This window comes from Lissotriton helveticus, chromosome 11, assembly GCF_964261635.1.
Source record: "Lissotriton helveticus chromosome 11, aLisHel1.1, whole genome shotgun sequence".
In the NCBI taxonomy this organism is placed as follows: Eukaryota; Metazoa; Chordata; class Amphibia; order Caudata; family Salamandridae; genus Lissotriton; species Lissotriton helveticus.
Window position 1 is genome coordinate 925170655 of NC_136072.1, and position 18542 is coordinate 925189196.

Genomic DNA, 18542 nt, shown 5'->3' on the forward strand with positions numbered 1-18542 from the left:
GGGCACAAGATCAGCCCGGCTGTCACACCAGGCACAAGAGATTTGGAGTTGGGCTCTGACTCACAATATCCATCTGTCAGCTGTCCATGTCCCGGGAATCGCGAATGTGTTAGCGGACTCTCTCAGCAGATCCTCAGGTTGCACTCACGAGTGGGAACTACACCAACCATCTCTAGACCGCATCTTTCAGACATGGGGGCATCCGGATCTGGACTTGTTTGCGACGCATCAGAACCGGAAATGCCGATACTTTGCAAGCTGGGTTCCCCACAAGGACTCTTGCGGGGATGCCCTTTCGATGAGTTGGTATCAAATATTCGCTTACGCTTTTCCACCGATACCACTGATCCCGAAAGTCATCAAGAAGATGAAGAAGCAACCATGCCGGTTGATCCTGATTGCGCCACGATGGCCCCGGCAATACTGGTTCACCGAGCTGCTCCTTCTCTCGGAATGCAACCCGATCCAACTTCCTCACATTCCGCATCTTCTCTCTACCCACAAGGGCAAGGTGTATCATCCGGACCCGAACTCGCTGAAATTGTCGGCTTGGCTCCTCAGCACATGGAATTTGCACACTTAAACATTCCGCAGGATTGCCAGGAGGTACTGGCGAAGGCCAGAGCTCCATCCACGATCAAAACCTACAAGCTTAAGTGGAGGCGTTTCTGTGCATGGTGCCAGTCTAATGGTCTTCACCCCATTCATGCCAAGCCTGAACAAATTCTACCCTTCTTTTTGCACTTGGCCAGATTGGGTTTGGCGCATTCTACTCTTAAGGTCTTCCTGGCTGCCATTTCCAGATTTCGTCAGGATGGATCAAATTCTTTGTTTTCTGTGCGGATTATACAACAATTCTTCAAAGGATTGTTTCGCCGGTGCGGAAACCTCCTCCTACATGGCATCTGAATGTCGTCCTAACTCAACTCATGCGTCACCCTTTCCAGCCGATCCATAAGGTGGACCTGAAATTTGTAACATGGAAAGTGTCATTGTTACTAGCTTTAACATCTGCTAGCAGGGTTAGCGATGTTCAGGCATTCACATCTAAGTCGCCTTTCATCCAATTTACCACTGACTCGGTAGTACTACGTACTAATCCAACGTACATGCCAAAAGTGCCTTTGGATTTTCATCTGAACGAGCCGGTTGTTCTCAAGACATTCTTTCCAACCCCACAGTCTCCGGCTGAACGAGCATTGCATTCGTTCAGGATATTAAGAGATGCCTCAAGTTTTACCTATCAAGAACCTCTACCATCCGTAAGACAGACCATCTGTTCGTGGCTTATGGTCGGCAACGCCATGGCTATGCAGTTTCAAAACAGACTTTGGACTTTGTCATCAGCAGGCCGGTAGACCCTTACAGGCCTTGCCAAGAGCACATTCTACAAGGGCGGTTAGCTCTTCCACTGCCCTCTTTGCTGGTGTGCCTCTTCGACAGATCTGCAGAGCTGCTACGTGGTCTAGCAGGCACACCTTTACTAGACACTACTGTCTAGATTCAGCAGACGACGCAGATGCTTCGGTTGGAAGAGCAGTGCTGCGCAATCTTTTCAAATAAGGTGAGCCTCTGTTTCCACCTCCTCTTCTATGCTCTTTAGACGTTTGGTCAGATGTTGATGATTATTGTTTTACATGTATACTGTATATATATATATATTTGATACTCTGACGTCTACGAGCGTTATGCTGGGAGTACTGCTTACTATTCTGATTCAGGCATGTGAATCTATGAAAGACACCCCTAATACTGGAGAAGAACAATAGTTACTTACCTGTAAACAGGTGGTTCTCCAGTATTGGTGTCTTTCATAGATTCACATGCAACCCGCCCGCCTTCCCCCAGAGACTCACTCAGGCATTATGGGGTTTCACTCCTGTGCGAGAAAATCTGACAGCCTGAGCCTCTGGGGAGAGCATTCTGGTGGGTGCTGTCGCCTGATTGGCTGCAGTTTGGATTAACACATAATGACTAAGATAGTCACGAGTGTGGAGGTTTTTTCTACTGTAGCTGGTGCTACTTTACTTCCTGGTTGGGTACTTCTGATATTTGCTATATATTTTATGGCATTTTTATTGCTTTTTTTATGTACCGTGGGACTCCCACTCCGACGACGGGGAATGATTCAGGCATGTGAATCTATGAAAGACACCAATACTGGAGAACCACCTGTTTACAGGTAAGTAACTATTGTTCTTATCCAGTATTAGGGTATCTTTCATAGATTCACATGCCTGAATCATTCCCCGTCGTCGGGATGGGAGTTCCGGGACTCCCATCCCGACGACGGGGAATGATTCAGGCATGTGAATCTATGAAAGATACCAATACTGGATAACTGCAGTAACGGGTTAGTAACACATTTCGTATCCAGTATTAGGGTATCTTTCATAGATTCACATGCCTGAATCATTCCCTGTCGTCGGGATGGGAGTCCCGGGACTCCCATCCCGACGACTGGGAATGATTCAGGCATGTGAATCTATGAAAGATACCAATACTGGATAACTGCAGTTACAGGTAAGTAACACATTTCTTTCTGAAGGTTTGGGAAAAAGAGTTGGGCGTACACTTAAAAAAGGATCAGTGGGAGGATGTAGTAGAAGCATGATCTGGTATATGCGAGAGAAGCCCTGAGCCCTTTAAGCTAGGGGAGCCCTGGAGTTACCAAAAAAAGTGTCCCTATTAAACCGGTTCAAAAACTTACAATACCATATTTTACACCGCGCCCAGAACACCTCCAGCGCAATTACCCCAATACGCGCTTTACATGCCCTAGATGCCCAGAACCGGGAGCGTCCTTTATTCACATGTTTTGGGGCTGCCCAGCGCTCCACTCATACTGGGCTACAATTCATGCCACATTACTAGAGGTCACAAGACTCACAGATCTTAATACGTGGGAGGCCTCTGCGCTAGGCATCACCAGACGCTGTAAGCAACAGAAAGTAGAGACGCGTTTTGCCGCCCTGGCTATCCTACTTGCCAAAAGATGCATAGCCATGCATTGGCGAGCTTTGGAGGGCCGGAAATTGAGGCCTGGAGGGGTGCGTTAAGCAAGTTGGGGGCTGCAAAGGAGGAGCTGCTACGATCTGAAGAGCTGCAGGGAATGCGTACGCATCACATCTCCATGCTATGGGCGACATTACTCCATGCATCCAAATATCATGCAACAGAAGACCCCCATGAGCAGGCCACCTCGCCACCAGCAACAGGGGCACCCCGAGAGAGTGCACAGAGCACCACCCCTTCGCAGCGACCCATGATCGAGGATAGCGCATAACCTGAAAGTGACAAGTATCTTAATCGACACACATAGGTGCCCGCGTCCCACACACTGCACTACATGTACTAAAACTGTCACCAGCTTCTTGGCCCCCCAGCCCTCATTACAGTGAGTCAGTTCCCATGTTATGAATCCCAGTTCTAGATACCCATATTGTTTGAGTTATGTTCCCTACAGTCTTTAGGCACAACTCGAGGTGGTTTATATCACCAATACAACAGACCAACACAAAAGGGACAAAACAGCATACAGTTTGTGACTGACAATCGTATGGAGCTCAACAACATACCAATTCCAGTAACAAAGAATGTTAAAGTGGTCTAATGTATGTCCATTCTGATTGTCATAGTACCTACGAAATGCATCGTATGTAGAATTTGTATTGAAGTGTTTCTCACTAAACTGCTAAGCTGTAAGCACTCTGTCTAAGAATAAAATGCAAATAAAAAGTAAAAAAAAATCAGTGTAAAGGGCAGACAAAAGAGTTCAAATTCTGACAAATGCTAATGTGGTCTCATATTTCAAATGTGAACCTTACAATAGGGTATGTGTACAGTTTATGGACTCAGTGAATAGTGGGGACCTCTCGATACAAGTCAATGCTGCCTACTCATTCTCCTGGACCTATCGGCAGCCTTCAACACGGTTGACCACAAACTACTCATTAAGGCACTTCAAGAAAGGCTTCGAGCAGAAGAGGTGGTCTTACAGTGGTTCCCCGCTTTTCTACAGAAGCGCACCCAAAGAATAAAAACCCGAAACTTCTCGTCAGAGCTACTCCCCGTTAGCAGGGGTGTCCCCAGATGATCAGACCTCGCTGGAGCTTAAAATTGATGTGGTCACGTTAGATATTGGTATTCTGTGTGCGGACCTCCAAAAATGTCTGCAAAGGCATCGACAGCTGAGTCCAATATCCACACCCTTCAAACCACCTCCAAGTAACTGGAAGACCAAGTACGCAGCCTCACGAAGCAGCAAGAAATCATGGCTGACAAACTCCAGGACCAGGAGGGCAGAGCCTGCCGGAACAACATTAGAGTCATTGGGTTCCCGGAGGGGGTCAGAGGGACCCAGGGCTGACCTGTTCATTGAAGACCTTATAACTAATTTCCTGTGACCCAAGCACCTCTACAAATTCTTTTCGTTTGAGCAGGCGCACAGGCTGGGGGTTCCTCCACATACTATTATTGCCAGGATCTTTAACTACCGGGACAGAGACGCTATATTCCAGGCAGCTCACTCGCTTGGGGAATTGAAATTTGAAAATGCCATAGTGGGATCTTTCCCGGACTCTATGAAACATGTACAATGGCAGTGCCGTAGCTTTGAGGAAGTCAAGATGGCACACCGTGATAGAGAATTGAAATACATAATGTTATTTCCGGCCAAGCTGTGCATCCTGACGGAAGGCAAAGCATTTTGCTGCACTACACCAGTGGAGGCTTGGGACTGGCTGGAGTGCTGGCGTACCTTGGAGAAGAGGTGGCCTCGTGGGGGCAGGAAAGGGCACACCCCGGGCTGACAGGGCAATGATTCACCAGCACAAGGTGACAGCCAGACATTCGATGGTGTGGAGGAAGAGGCACCGTGAGAAACACCAACGGACAGTGGATGAGTACGTGATTGCATTTTTTGGGGGGCTGCCTGTGGGACTATTAGTTTAGACTGGCTTGGGAATCCCCTACTGAGGGCAATTATTTGGTTCTAAAGGCCCGTGGGTGCGAGGTACTAGTTTGTTCTCCTGTTATGTGGGGGGACCCAATGGTGCGTATTGGTAAAAATGTATTCTAATGGACTCGTGGGAATGTAAGAGCACATGAGGGATTGTGCAGAAGTTTGTTTTATCAGCAATAGCTATGGTGAGACGTTTAATGTCAGTCTCACAAGAGGTTTACGAGGGCCTTAAGTGGATGACAATGAATTGGTAAAGCGGCCAACACTTGAAATGTTGGTTGTTCAGTTAAGGGCAACAGGCACTCTGCAAATTGGAGTGGTGGGCATGATTCGACCCACAGTGCAGGGTAGCAGGGAGGGGGGAGTTTATGGGAATGTTATACCATTGATTTGCTTTCAATGTTATGCTCAGTACATCAACCATTTTTGTGGTTACCTGGTGGGGCGAGGGAAGGAGGGGGTCGGTCTGACCGTGGAGACTGGGCGGGCTATGACCGGATCCACATCTTGGGCAGGAATGGCCCTTGCCACCTCACGAAATGGAAATGCTGACCCGAAGACCTAAAATTCCTGTCCTGGAACATGAACAGTCTGAGCTCTAAGATTAAACATGCTCTGGTATTGCAATTTATCCGTCAACAAATCCTTGAACTGGTTTATTACAAGAAACTCATTTGAGAGGTCACTGCTGTAAGGCCTTGGATAGATGGGGCTACACCCTGATAGCGTATGCAGACTTCAGCACTGAGTCTCAGGAGAAGTGTATCCTTTTGAAATCCTCTACACCATACACACCTGGTCAGATGTGGTGCGACTTTCTGGGTCGCTTTGTGCTGCAGACTGGCATTTGGGAGGGTCAGACGCTTAACCTGTGCTGTTTATTCCCAGCCTACACTTCAGGGGGACACTGTATTGGCACTTGGCGCTTCTCTCTTGAACTTGCCAACTGGCCCACTAATTATGGGGCAGACATGAATGACGTGATGGCGCCAGGAAGGGACAGATGGCCGGAAAGAGTGGCTGCGCAGGGAGGAAGCCAACTTCACTCCTTTATGACCGCCATTGGTTTGGTGGACCTTTGGTGGGTACATAACCTGAATGAGAATCAGTTTGGTAAGGCATGACAGCCTCTCCCATCTGGATTATATATTTATCATCACACAAGTTAAAAGAAGTGACGCAGCTGGCGCACAACATTTCCGAACATTCCCTATCGGGTCTGGCAGGGAGACAGTATTGCCACCCAGTATAGTGTCTTGGCACAGGAAATTCCGAGACCAGGTGATTGAGTGCACCGCTCAGTACTTTGCTGTCAATGCAGGATCTGTAGATTCGGCACACAGTTTGTGGGAGGCTTTTAAAACTGTGTTAAGGGGACACCCTTATTGGGATTAAAAGATAGGACAAGGTTGCCCAGGGTGTAAAATTGGAGCAAGAGATCATGTCCCTAGAACGGGAGGCAATAAAAAGGGAGGTTTCGGACTCTGGGCTGATTCATATCATTTTTTTAAAAACAGATTTTATTGAGTTTTCTAACAGTCACCATCACATTTATCAGTACAACCTTAGATTCATTCATCCAGTTCCTATTAGATTGCAAGGAAGAACCTCGCAGTGGTACAACATTTATCAATGGCATCTAATAGTTTAGCTCTATCGGTTTACTACCAGGGCATCCACGGCTGACTTAGGAACTCGATAACTACTCATTTGCTTAGCTGTAACTTACAGTTCCTGTGTATCTATTTAAACTATCCCCCAACTGTTCCCTCCACACGTCCCACCCACCCAGGCATGCCACACTAGGCCCTTCTTTATGCTGCCAGTACAATGGCAGAACACCTCTTTTGTCCATGATCTCAGGTATAGTCTCAATGACCAACCTTACCATCGGAGGGGACACTTTAACCATGCATTCGCTGCTTTTGCTATTTTGGTACAGGGGGATCAGTTATTCATATTGTAGACCTCTCCTACTTGGTCCATCCCTACCATATATTCAGAGTTCTTTAACAAATCCAGCAACGCTGCCCATGCTTCAGCTGACTCCAGCGACTTCCCATTCCCTGTTCTTCTAGCTATTTGCAATCGAACAGAGCTGTCACCCGCAGCCCATTTTATAAACTCTTTTTTCTGGCTCTGGCTGACATAGTAAGGAATTTTGGGGTGGGCATTGTTAGCTATGCTGATGATACTCAACTTATGTTTAAAATCACACCGGACTGCAAGGAACATGCCACTAATTTTTCAAACTGTATGACGGCAGTAGCCACCTGGATGGACGATAACTGTCTACGCCTTAATGGAGAGAAGACCGAGGTATTGGTGGTGGGGAAGGAAACATCTGTGTGGTCTGATGCATGGTGGCCCTGTGAACTAGGAAAACTCCCAACCCCCGCTAAAGTGGTAAAAAACTTGGGGGTCATGATAGATTCTGATCTGTCGGGCAAATCCCAAGTGAACAAAACTATAGGAAAGTGCACGGGCACACTTAAAATTCTCCGGAAAATTATTGATTTGATTCCTATGGGAGCTAGAAAAACTATAGTCCATGCCTTAATAACGCCGCATTTGGACTATGGAAATGCTCTTTTAATAGGCCTCAATCACAAAGGCATTCACCAGCTCCAATGTATTCAAAATACGGCTGCCCGACTGGTGCTAGGTCTTTCGAGAAAAACTCCCATAAAATCTGCCCTAATCAAACTGCATTGGCTTCCTATCAAGGAAAGAATAATATTCAAAAGTCTCTGCTATGCCCATAGGATAGCACATAATAGAGGCCCCCTGTACCTAGGAAGTCTCCTGACTATACATCGACCGATTAGAGCTCTAAGGTCATCAGGAGCAATGCAATTCAAAACTCCCCGCATTAAAAAAGCTAAAATGGGAGGTAAATCCTTCCGTTTTTTAGCGGCTAAGCACTGGAATGGTCTCCCCCTTCAATTGCGGATGGAACCGTCCGAAAGGATATTCAGGGCAAAACTCAAAACCCTCCTTTTTCCTAAATAATTAGCTGATATGACCCCCCTCTCCCGGTCTCCTCCTTTTGGGTTGATTGATAAGCAGTTAGCGCGGGGACACACAGTTTGTGCAGCCAGGCGCTTTATAAGTGTTTTTAAATTAAATTAAATTAAATTTTTTCCATCTAGTTGTATTAGGGCCATCTCTCGACAATGGCAGGTGATGTCCTTTTTGGCCAAGACCAACCCAAGGTCTTAGAATTTACTTGTTACTGTATTCTTAGCAGTGTGGGGAAATCAATGTAGAAGGCAATAATCAGGGGTATTTGCTATCTCTTTTTCAATCACTTCCGCTATGGTCATGGTTACCTCTTCCCAGAAGGTCCCTATATGTGGACAGCACCAAAACATGTGTATATAATCTGCCCCTATCGTGTGGCAACGTGGACATGCTGCTGTTTGTATATGAAAGTACTTATAGATCCTATCCGGAGTAAGGTGGGCCCTGTGCAGTACGTAAACATTCACTAATTGAAACCTTGCGTTCCTGGTGCTTTTCCATGCCCTTTCCATCAGTACTCCCCAGTCCTTGTCCACTATGGGTTTGCCCAAGTCAGCCTCCCACTCCCTATGTACTGCTGCGTATGTAAACCGTCGATATAGACATGTGACTGCCTTAAATGTACCAGCCGTTGAGATCATATATTGGCACCCCGTTGAGGTTCCTGGTTCTCTGAGTCCCTCCCTCCAGTGCTTTCTTATGGCCGCTTTAAGAGCTGTATGTCATGGAAAATTCCTATCCGGTATGTCATAGCGGTCTCAAAGATCATCAAATGGGACCATACTGCCCGCTTCATAAACGTTTCCCATTGTAGATATTCCTAGGTCCCCCCAGGCCCTTAACCAACGCCAGCCTCACATATAATCAACAGGATTTCTGGCGCCTAGGGGTGTCTGATCTTGGAACGTCTCAGGCTACTGTTCCAGCATGTATGTGTTGTCCTCAGGTCCGTAGAGATGTCCCGGTCCCGGAAAGGAAGTCTCAATATTATTCTTGATAAAATCTGCAACTTGGTCTACCCTCTTCGCTCAGCTGGCCCTCTAAGTTTGTCTGCCCCCCATTTTGTGAGCAATTGCAATTGTGCTGCTATATAGTAGTTCTCGAAGACAGAGACCGCTAACCATCCCTCTGCTCTCGGTCTCATGAGAGTAATGAGGGCTACCCTCCTTCTCCCGGCCCCCCAAATGAACGCCGTCATCAGTGACTCGAGTTGGGTGAACATTCGCAGCGGAATCCAAACCGGCAGCACTCCATAGTAATACAGTAGTCTTGGGAGTGTCACCATTTTTAGGAGGGCAACTCTACCCGCCACCGAAAAAGGCAGGGTTCCCCAGAAGTCAAAACTACTCTTAACCCCTTTCAGGGCCCTCCCTGTGTTCCCTTCCAATAAATCTCCCTGAGAATGATATATTTGGGTGCCTAGGTACGTTAGGCAGTGAGATTCCCACCATACTCCTTCCGTTTCTTGTGGGCCATCTCTACCCACTCGGCCGGGAAAAAGAGAATATTCGGCCCACTTTACTTTTAGGCCTGCTACTCGCCCTAGCTCATGAAGGAGTTATTTTGCCCCCACTGAGCACTCTACCCGCATCTGCCAGGAACAGTAGCAAATCATCTGCATATAGTGCAATGTGATGGATCTGATCAGCCTCCTCCAAACCATGGAAGTTGTGGCTTGCACGAGCCTTGACTGCCATCGGCTCCATAGCCAGAGCAAACAGCAGGTGTGATAATAGGCACCCCTGTCGCGTACCTCGGTCCACCTTGCAGCTTCTGTAGATCTGCATACCTGTCTTGATCTGAGCAGTAGAGTCTGCATACAACAATGCCGTCCACTGAATGAATGCAGGTCCCAAGCTGATTTTCTTCATAACCTCGAATAGTTAGGCCCACTCAAGGCTATTAAAGGCATTTTCAATATCCACAGCAAAGATGGTCTCATCATCTTCACAACTGGATCTTGCCTCCAAGACCCGTAAAAGCCGCCTGACATTCAAAGCGGTGTTTCTGGTGGGCTGGGCTCATTCATATCATTAGATCAAAACAGCAGGTGCTGAGGGACCTAGTTGAAAACGCTGTGCGAGCGCACACCTTGGCTACTCAAAGTCGGTTGTAAGATACTGGAGTTAAAGCCAATAAACGTATTGCCTGGTAAGATAAGAGAGATAGGAATTGAAATCGAGTAGTCAAAGTTGAGGACCACAGGTGTGGGGTTCACAATTCCCAGCACGATATAGCTGAAGGATTCGCATAGTATTATGAAAACTAATATTCCTCTGAGACACTTAGGTCCCGGGATGATTGCACTGAACTCTTGGAGGATCTTGCCCTCAGCGTGCTCTCTACTGAGCACCGGGAAGTGTTAGAACAGGACCTGACGGCGAAGGATATTGAGGAGGCATCCAATCCGGAAAAGCAGAGGGGCCTAACGGATTGCCTGTAGAACTGTTTAAATGCGTAGCCGATCAGATAGCACCACACATGCTCTAAATGTATAAAACGGCAAAGAAGGGTGGAGCTCTCCTGCTTGATCAAAGGACGGCCATGATTGTGGTTCTCCTAAAGATGGGCAGGCCCATACGACCTGCAGTTCATACAGGCCCATTTCATTACTTAATATAAAGGCCATGTTATTGGCCAAAGCCTTGGCTTACAGCCTAGTGAGGGCGATATCCTCCGTGATACAACTGGACCAATCCAGGTTCATGTCGTGCAGGGGTACACAAATCAATTTAAGGCAGCTCTATATGGTGATGCATACGATGGTGGCGCCAGCAGCAAAGTAAGCCATGGTGCTCTCCCGGAATGCAAAATGGCTTTTGATAGCATGGAGTGTCAAATCTGTTTGTAGTGCTGCCCAGGCTGGGCTCTGACCCTAAATTCTGTTCATGGTTCCAACTTTTATATTGGGATCCCATGGACAGGGTACCAGTGAAAAGCGTGGTTTCCTGATCTTTTGACCCTTCATAGGGGCACTCGTCAGGGGTGCCTCTTATCACCAATTATATTTGCCTTGGCGATGGAGCCTTTGGCGGCTTGAATCCGGCAAGACCCTCTCCTGTGTGGGCATCCAGAGGAACGATGCGTGGGAGGAGAGAATCTCTTTGTATGCCGACGATATCCTTTTACATGTCTTGCGGCCTCTGCTGTCGGTGGACAAGATTCTACACATTTTTCAGCTACTGAATTAACTGGGATGAAGCTCTCATTTTCCCTCTGACGCGGGGCCACCCAGTCTTCCCGTCGGCCTGCCTAGCTCCGGTGGTGTAGAATGGTTTTCGATAACTAGGTATCTTTGTGACCAGGGATATCAAGAATTTTTTGCACCGGAACTTGTTCATTCAACTTGAACATTTTCGGGAGGATCTGACCTATTGGACAAGATTCTACACATTTTTCAGCTACTGAATTAACTGGGATAAATCGCTCATTTTCCCTCTGACGCGGGCCACCCGGTCTTCCTGTCGGCCTGCCTAGCTCCAGTGGTGTCGAATGGTTTTCGATAACTAGGTATCTTTGTGACCAGGGATATCAAAGATTTCTTACACTGGAACTTGTTCATTCAATTTGAACGTTTTCCGGAGGATCTGAGCTATTGGAGGGCACTGCCGATTTCTTTGATGGGCAAAGTAATGCTTTTTAAGATGATGACCCTCACCCGCATGCTGTATGCCCTTCAAAATATCCCATATAGGGTGCCACAGAATTTTTTTCAATATAGTTAACAGTGCATTGCTCAAGCTTCTCTGGGGTGGTGGTAGCTTGCCGATCTCCCTCGGTAAGCTGCAGGGAGGGTGTTCGAGGGGGGACAGGCTGTCACTGACATCCACGCTTATTATTGGGTTGCCTAATTGATGGTAATTAATTAAAGGGTATTTGGCGATTTGGAGGAGCTGGCATACAGGGTAGATCACACGGCTATGGGTGACTGGGGCTTTCCTTTCATCATGTAGGACAAAAAGCAAATGGGCCCTTGCTAAGTCATACTAAGGTGGTCGTTGGGGCGTGGCATGAGGCCAATAGATACCTGGGCTGGGAAGATAAATTGACAGCTGAGACCCCACTATGGGACGGTGCACAACTTAGGGAGGTGGGGAAATTGCAGGCCCTCTACTATGGGGACTAATAGCAATCGATCGCCTTGGGGATTTTTGGAGGGGGGGAACATATTTGACCTTTACTGTCCTCCAGGCTGAATATGACATGGGGGCTGGGAAGCAATACAAATACCTGCAACAGAGACTCATACTGCGTGTCATGTCCCGAAGGGGGAACAGCTTGCGGAGTCCTCATGTTTGGAGGATCGCTTGCTACTGGACCCAATGCCGGCCAAGGTAGTCTCATTAATATACTGGAAAATACTGAACAACTCCACCAACCTTCTCCATTCATTGAGGGAAGCCTGTGAGGGAGACATTGGTCTTATAGAGGACGATGACTGGGTAGAGGCCCTCCAGAGCCTGAGGGAAATAGCAGTACAGGCTTGTTTTTGTCTCATACAACGATGCATATTGCACAGATCCTATTATTCTAGATCCTTGCTGCACCGCCTGGGTAGCTGTGACTCGGACCTTTGAGCCAGGGGTTGTGGCTCGGTGGGCTCATTTTTCCACATGCTTTGGGACTGTCTGGTGATCCGACAGTATTGGAGAGGGGTCACGCAGGTCATGTCCGTGGTCACAGGCCTTGCGGTACCTCTTGACACTAGGTGGCTGGTTCTATGCATAACGGGGGAAGAGACTTGGCCATGGTTTGTTAAAATATGGTTGATATTGGCAGCTGGGGTAGCCAAACGAAATATTGCAAAAACGTGGTGGGCGAGTGAACCCCTGGCCCTCGGGGACTGGAAGAACGATTTTGATTGGTGTCAGCTAGAGGAACATGAAGTCTATAAGAGTCAGGCTGTCCTCAAAAGTATAAGAAGATTTGGGGCAAATGGAGCCAATACAGAGAGGCCTTGGGGTGTGTCAGGAGATGTGTGGGAGGAGGGAGGAAGGCGACTTCCATTTGCATTGTTCTCCATGTTACCTTGTGCCTGCAGCCGTGTATAAGTGTAATACTAGATGATTTCATTGCTATCTGCCACGGAATGTGGTGGTATTCTCTTCATACTGACATGCTATGTGCATACCTAATGTTGTAATCATTAATGGATACTGAGCAAATATTTAATAAAAAAGACTATTTAAAAAAAACTAAATGTTGGTTTGCTCTGTCTGTATTTTTAAATCTGAAAAGTGTAAGTTAGGGGCCGAGGTATTGTCACATTCTCTTTCGGTTTTCATGCACAGCTTTTGTGTGTTTGGCTCTGTCTTTTTTAGGTCTCGCCTACGTAGGGTGCATGCGCTGCATAGGAGAGAGACCTGTAGCCATCGGCACAGCTTTCCCTGCAAAGACGTGCACGCGTTGCATTGCTTGCAATGGCAACGCGTGCACGTCTGGCGATTTCCTTGTGGGAGCGCGCGGCGCCATATGGTCGCATGCTCCCGCAAGGGAATCTCGCAGGCCCCCTCCCCTGCTGCCACGCGAGGCTCGCGGTTGTTTTTTACAGGCTGCAGAACTCACTCTTGAAAATTACCCCGTATATTTATGGTCACGTGATCTTTTGAATTCCGGAAACGAAACCCCACAAAAGGTACGTCTAGCATCATAAGAGTGAAGCGCCTCCCTGCCGGGGAACCCTTTCTCTAGAATGGCTGCCAACACTCTACTTGTTTCCTTCTGTGTTACCGATATTTAAAATAGGACTGTGTTTCTAGGCCACAAGCTGTATACCGCATAACAAATATGATGAACCGTTGAGGAGATGGGGTGGGCGTTTTTTGGACGGTTGGAGTGCTAATTGGGCAAATGACAGTTCAGTTGCAGAGTTCATAATTAAGCGTAGAAAGTATATGAATAACCGAATGGTTTTGCTATTGGAGACAGCTTTGCAGCGCGAAACTTAGCTCACTCTTTCTCATTGATCCCCCACCCTGCCGAACCTTCTTCATTCAGAAGCCTGCTGAGCAGTGTTAGCACTGTGGTACTTCCAGATGGGTGAGCTTGAAGGGTCAAGTGTGTGTAGTATTTTTTGGTTCTGTTATGGCCTACAGGACTAACACTCACTAAATTCACTGGATTGCCAATAGGTCTCGCCTTTGGGACCTTATAAGTGTTTAGCCATGCAACAGTTGATGTTGTTGCACCAAGGATATTGTGCAGCATAACAAAATACTTATAAGGTCCCGAAAGCGAGACCTATTGGCTATGCCAATGCTTGTTTGATATTGTCTTCTAGAAATTTAGACGAAAGTAATGTCACAGGAACCGGTGGTGCGCTGTATTGAATAGTTTTACAATATCCAGGTATTACATCTTATGATTTGCAGATAGCATCGCCACCTAGGTTAGGTGAGTTGGCTTTGATGAAAGTCTTTTTTGATCTTATTTGAAGCCTTGGAAGTGAGCTTAAGCTGAGAACAAGATGACATAGCTGTTAGAAAGAGCAATACTAAAGGTAAGTAATTTATCCTTAAACTCCTAATGCCTGCTCAACGATTTAGAGCGGAGAACTACCTGGATGAGATAGATATCATGGTCAAGGATCAGATGAGCCCTGTTGCTCAGATTCGATGTAATGTAATGTGAGTGTGCAGACTAATGTGTGGCAGACTAATGTGTGGCTTAAGACTCTTGCAAAAAAAGGTTATTGTAGGCTTATATAACGCTAGCTACTTCTCGTGAGGCGTTGATATGCTTTGTGGGGGGCAACATGCCACTCAATGATCCTAGAGTTAGTTTTCATTGTTAGTTGCAAGTGCTGCAGTTGAAGTATATTATGCAACATTAGTAGATTTGTTATACTGATTAGTTTCATGCAATTTCCAGTCTATAGCAAAAGTTATTTGTTAATTCCTATTGGTGCAAATGGGAATGCCTACCCTACCATATTTCATTTAATGTTGGTAGTTATCTCCTTTCAGCACTGAATCATTTTTAGATTTGCTTGAAATCTTCTCTTCTGAGCCCAGCGACATCAAGAAAGTAAATGGAATCATTATAGCATTCTGTTTAAACTTCATCCTGCCCTACAAAAGCCTAAACGAGAGACTTTGGAATAAGAGAAGGATTCCCCATATTTTAAATAAAACTGAAGTTTTTGGTATCCTCAGTTTAAAAGATAAATATTTGTCAAAACAGTAAGACAGTAAAAACCTGAGTGGAAAAAAAGTTGTACAGTACTTTTTAAAATTACTTTTGTAAAGTGTAGACAAGGTACTATTCACATTTTGCATGTGTAAGGCATCATATCAACTTGCATGTTAAAATCATGACTTTATTTCTATTACAAATCACAAGAATGTATAGCATAAGTTTCTCATAAAATGCTGTTTTGCAGGATTCAGGGGTCTTTTGACGCTCTGGAAAAGAAGTATGTAAGTATTATTTTTGTTGGATGTTATGACTCTGTTAGCAGGAACAGTTTCACATAGTGTGAGGTGAATTGCACAGTCTTCCTGAGTGATGCTCCATTATTTCTCACTTAATAGTTAGTGGATGAGAATTTTCCTTGCCTGATTCATCCAGTAAATGAGAGCATTTGGTATAACCTCAGATGCCTTTCGTGACTGAGAGATGCTAAATGTACTCCATTGAGCACTGCTGCACTGTTCAAACTTCTACTGTCATGACAAGCCTGTGTAAGCTTATGACTGTCTGCACATTCTGATTTCCCAAATGCATTGGCCACAACTCCTTTTCCTTCAAAGCACTTACTTGAAGTGTTGTCAACAGGAATATCATTGTTTTTATTGAAAATTGCATGGGCTTGTTGCTTCCTAAATATGTATATCCCTGAAAGTTGTGTTCCTAATACTTGAAAGGTTGGCACTGCTATTCCCACAGTCTTGTACATTGCTTTATATTCCTGGCAGATGTTTCGCCCAAAACCGGTACTTTCTATTTCTTGAAATACAAGATCCTTGACTTCCTTACACATTCTGACAAAGATCTCTAAAAGAACCCCAGTTTCAACCACCAAGTTATTCTTTTCTTTCAAACATTGAGCCATGGGAACCTAATTTGTTGACTTGCGCTGGGTGCATGAATTGTGAACCCTAGTCGTGAAATGCAAAATGTTTGTCAGGACAGTTCTAAGATATAAACGGGAAAGATATAAATAGCAAAACACAAGGACACTCATTTGAAACCACATTATTAATAAAAATCCCATATCTAGAGGTCGAGATCTGTTTTGGTCATCTTTTAGCTGAGGAGAGTCTTTTTTTTTAAGTCTTAGAAAGACTTTATTGATCATAGTTATATGAAATACAAGATAATAAACATTCTGTAATGAACAACAGAATTGTGCTTTAACATAGAAGATAGTGTAAAATATAACATTATATTTAGAATAATACATGTAGACCTATGAATGATTCAAAACAGTAACAAAAGCAACGTATTCAAAAATCCATGTATGATCAATAAGGAATTTGGAAAAAGAAAGTAACAAGGAAAGAAATAAGAATAAAAAGAAAAAGGAATGAATAGTGGGGAATTAATTAAAAATTCGAAATTTTAAAAAATAAGAAGTGAAGCATATTTAATGATAAACGTGGGACAATATATAGAAAACAACAATCCAATTACCAAATATTTATTTATTTTGTTATGGAACTCCTACAGAGGTCCACAAAAACACACCATCAGATAAAAAAAGAAACAAACTATACATACAATACAAAATACTTCCTTATACATCACTATGGGAATTATTATATCAAACATACTGAAAGCTGTGCAAATAGTGCTAAGATACAAAATACAGTCAAATAACCGACCTGTAAATTTCTTTTATCGACATAATGAGTAATGTACAAATAGTGCTATAAATACATAAGACAATAAAAGAAATTCCTAATAAATAGGAAAAAATATTTTTTTAATGTATATATCTTAAAACAGACCATTTCATTCGGGGGGACAGAACCAAAGATCGTGCCTCATGGGCACGATCCTTGGTTCTTTTTAATATATTTAATAAAAACTGACTTTAAAAACAGTTGCCTAGCACTTTGCAGCTTTGGGCATAGAAGTTGTTTCAAAACAGGTTTGGACTTAGGAGAAGCGGAAGTCAAACTAATGCCGAATGTGTAAGCACATACAAAGGACCTAAAAAATGTTGATTGTTCTTTTTGCATGTCAAAAAATTCTATTCTCAAGGCGGCCCTAAGTATGCCCTTCTCCCGCAAAAGAAGGGAATTACCCCACCTAAGAACTGCAGCCAGGGATAGTGTAAAGGGCGAGACAAATCCAAATTTGAGGCGTATTGCATGTGGCGCTGCCAATGAATTTAAATTGCAAATTTGACGCAGGATTCGTCCTTCCGCCTTATCGAAAGAAAGCCAATAATTCATATCCAGTACCTCGGCAGCATATATTAACGATAGAGGAATTTTGACCTTAAAAACAGATAAAACATGTCCAAAGTGGCGTCTCCTGCAAGTTTTATGAAATCTGTTTAGTGCACATGCCTGGGAGACAGCTTTATTGACACAATGTTTAATATGCTCTAAATCGCAGCCAGTTTTAGAAAAAATCTTCCCCAAATATAGGTACAAATCAACCAGTTCCAGTTTTTCGTAACCAAGCATCCATCTTAAGCATCTCCTTATTTTAAGCCCCTTCTTACGAAATAACAAAATCTCACTTTTTGCGATATTAATTTTCAAGAAGTGAGCCTCTGCATATTTACTTAAGGCATCTCGATGACGTTGCAGGCCGGTAGGCGTTAGATCGAATATTGCAACATAGTCTGCATATAATAGAGAGCCGACGGACATTGTACCAATATTTGGGGCATCCTCCCTTACCGAGTTCAATGTTCCGGGGAGATCAGCAATATACAGAGAAAATAAAAGTGATGCCAATAGGCAGCCCTGTTTGAGCCCATTGTGTGTTCTAATTTTACATGATAGCCACTGCGAACCTCTCATCAGAACCCGGCTCACGTGTCTGTGTGCAATTCCATAATCAGACCCAAGAGATGATATGGTATGCCCAGGAGGACAAGTTTTCTCCACAGGGTTTGGCGATCCACTTTGTCAAATGCCGTGGAGAAATCAATAAAAGCTGTATATATTCGCATTCCTCTGACCAAAACATATTTCTCTACAATTGTCTGAACAACCGCTATATTATCCAAGGTGCCATGGTTCTTTCTAAAACCTGCTTGTTCTGGGGAAAGGATATTCTGATCATAAACCCATTGTTGAAGACGGCTTAATATGCTTTTTGCAAATAATTTGCTTGAGGCAACCAGAGGGCATCTGTCTAAAACTAGTCTGCACTGTTTACAGCCATTTTTTATACAGGGAGACTATAATGCTCCCCTTCCAAGATGGGGGGATTTTATTCATAAGAAATCAATATTTAAAGAGAAGCTCTAAAAAATTACCCCACGCTTCTGGTTCTTTTTTAATTAGTGCAATCGGGATTCCATCCAGCCCTTGTGCGCTAGAGGTTCTTGCATTCTTTATGTAACTTACCACTTCCTTTGCGGACGTATGGC

At 44.8% G+C, this 18542-nt stretch overlaps 1 protein-coding gene across 6 annotated transcripts in view; it reads left to right on the plus strand.

The window, feature by feature from the left end:
* The window catches only part of HORMAD2 (HORMA domain containing 2), a 644485-nt gene that overhangs the window by 315288 nt on the left and 310655 nt on the right, over positions 1–18542 (plus strand). For 5 of the 6 annotated variants that reach the window (XM_078667231.1, XM_078667233.1, XM_078667235.1 and 2 more), the window contains one exon: positions 15369–15405. The exons of the other annotated variant lie outside the window; for it this stretch is intronic. In XM_078667231.1, the coding sequence (XP_078523357.1) occupies positions 15369–15405 (37 nt within the window). The remainder of the gene's footprint in view (positions 1–15368; positions 15406–18542) is intronic. 6 annotated transcript variants of the gene reach the window in all.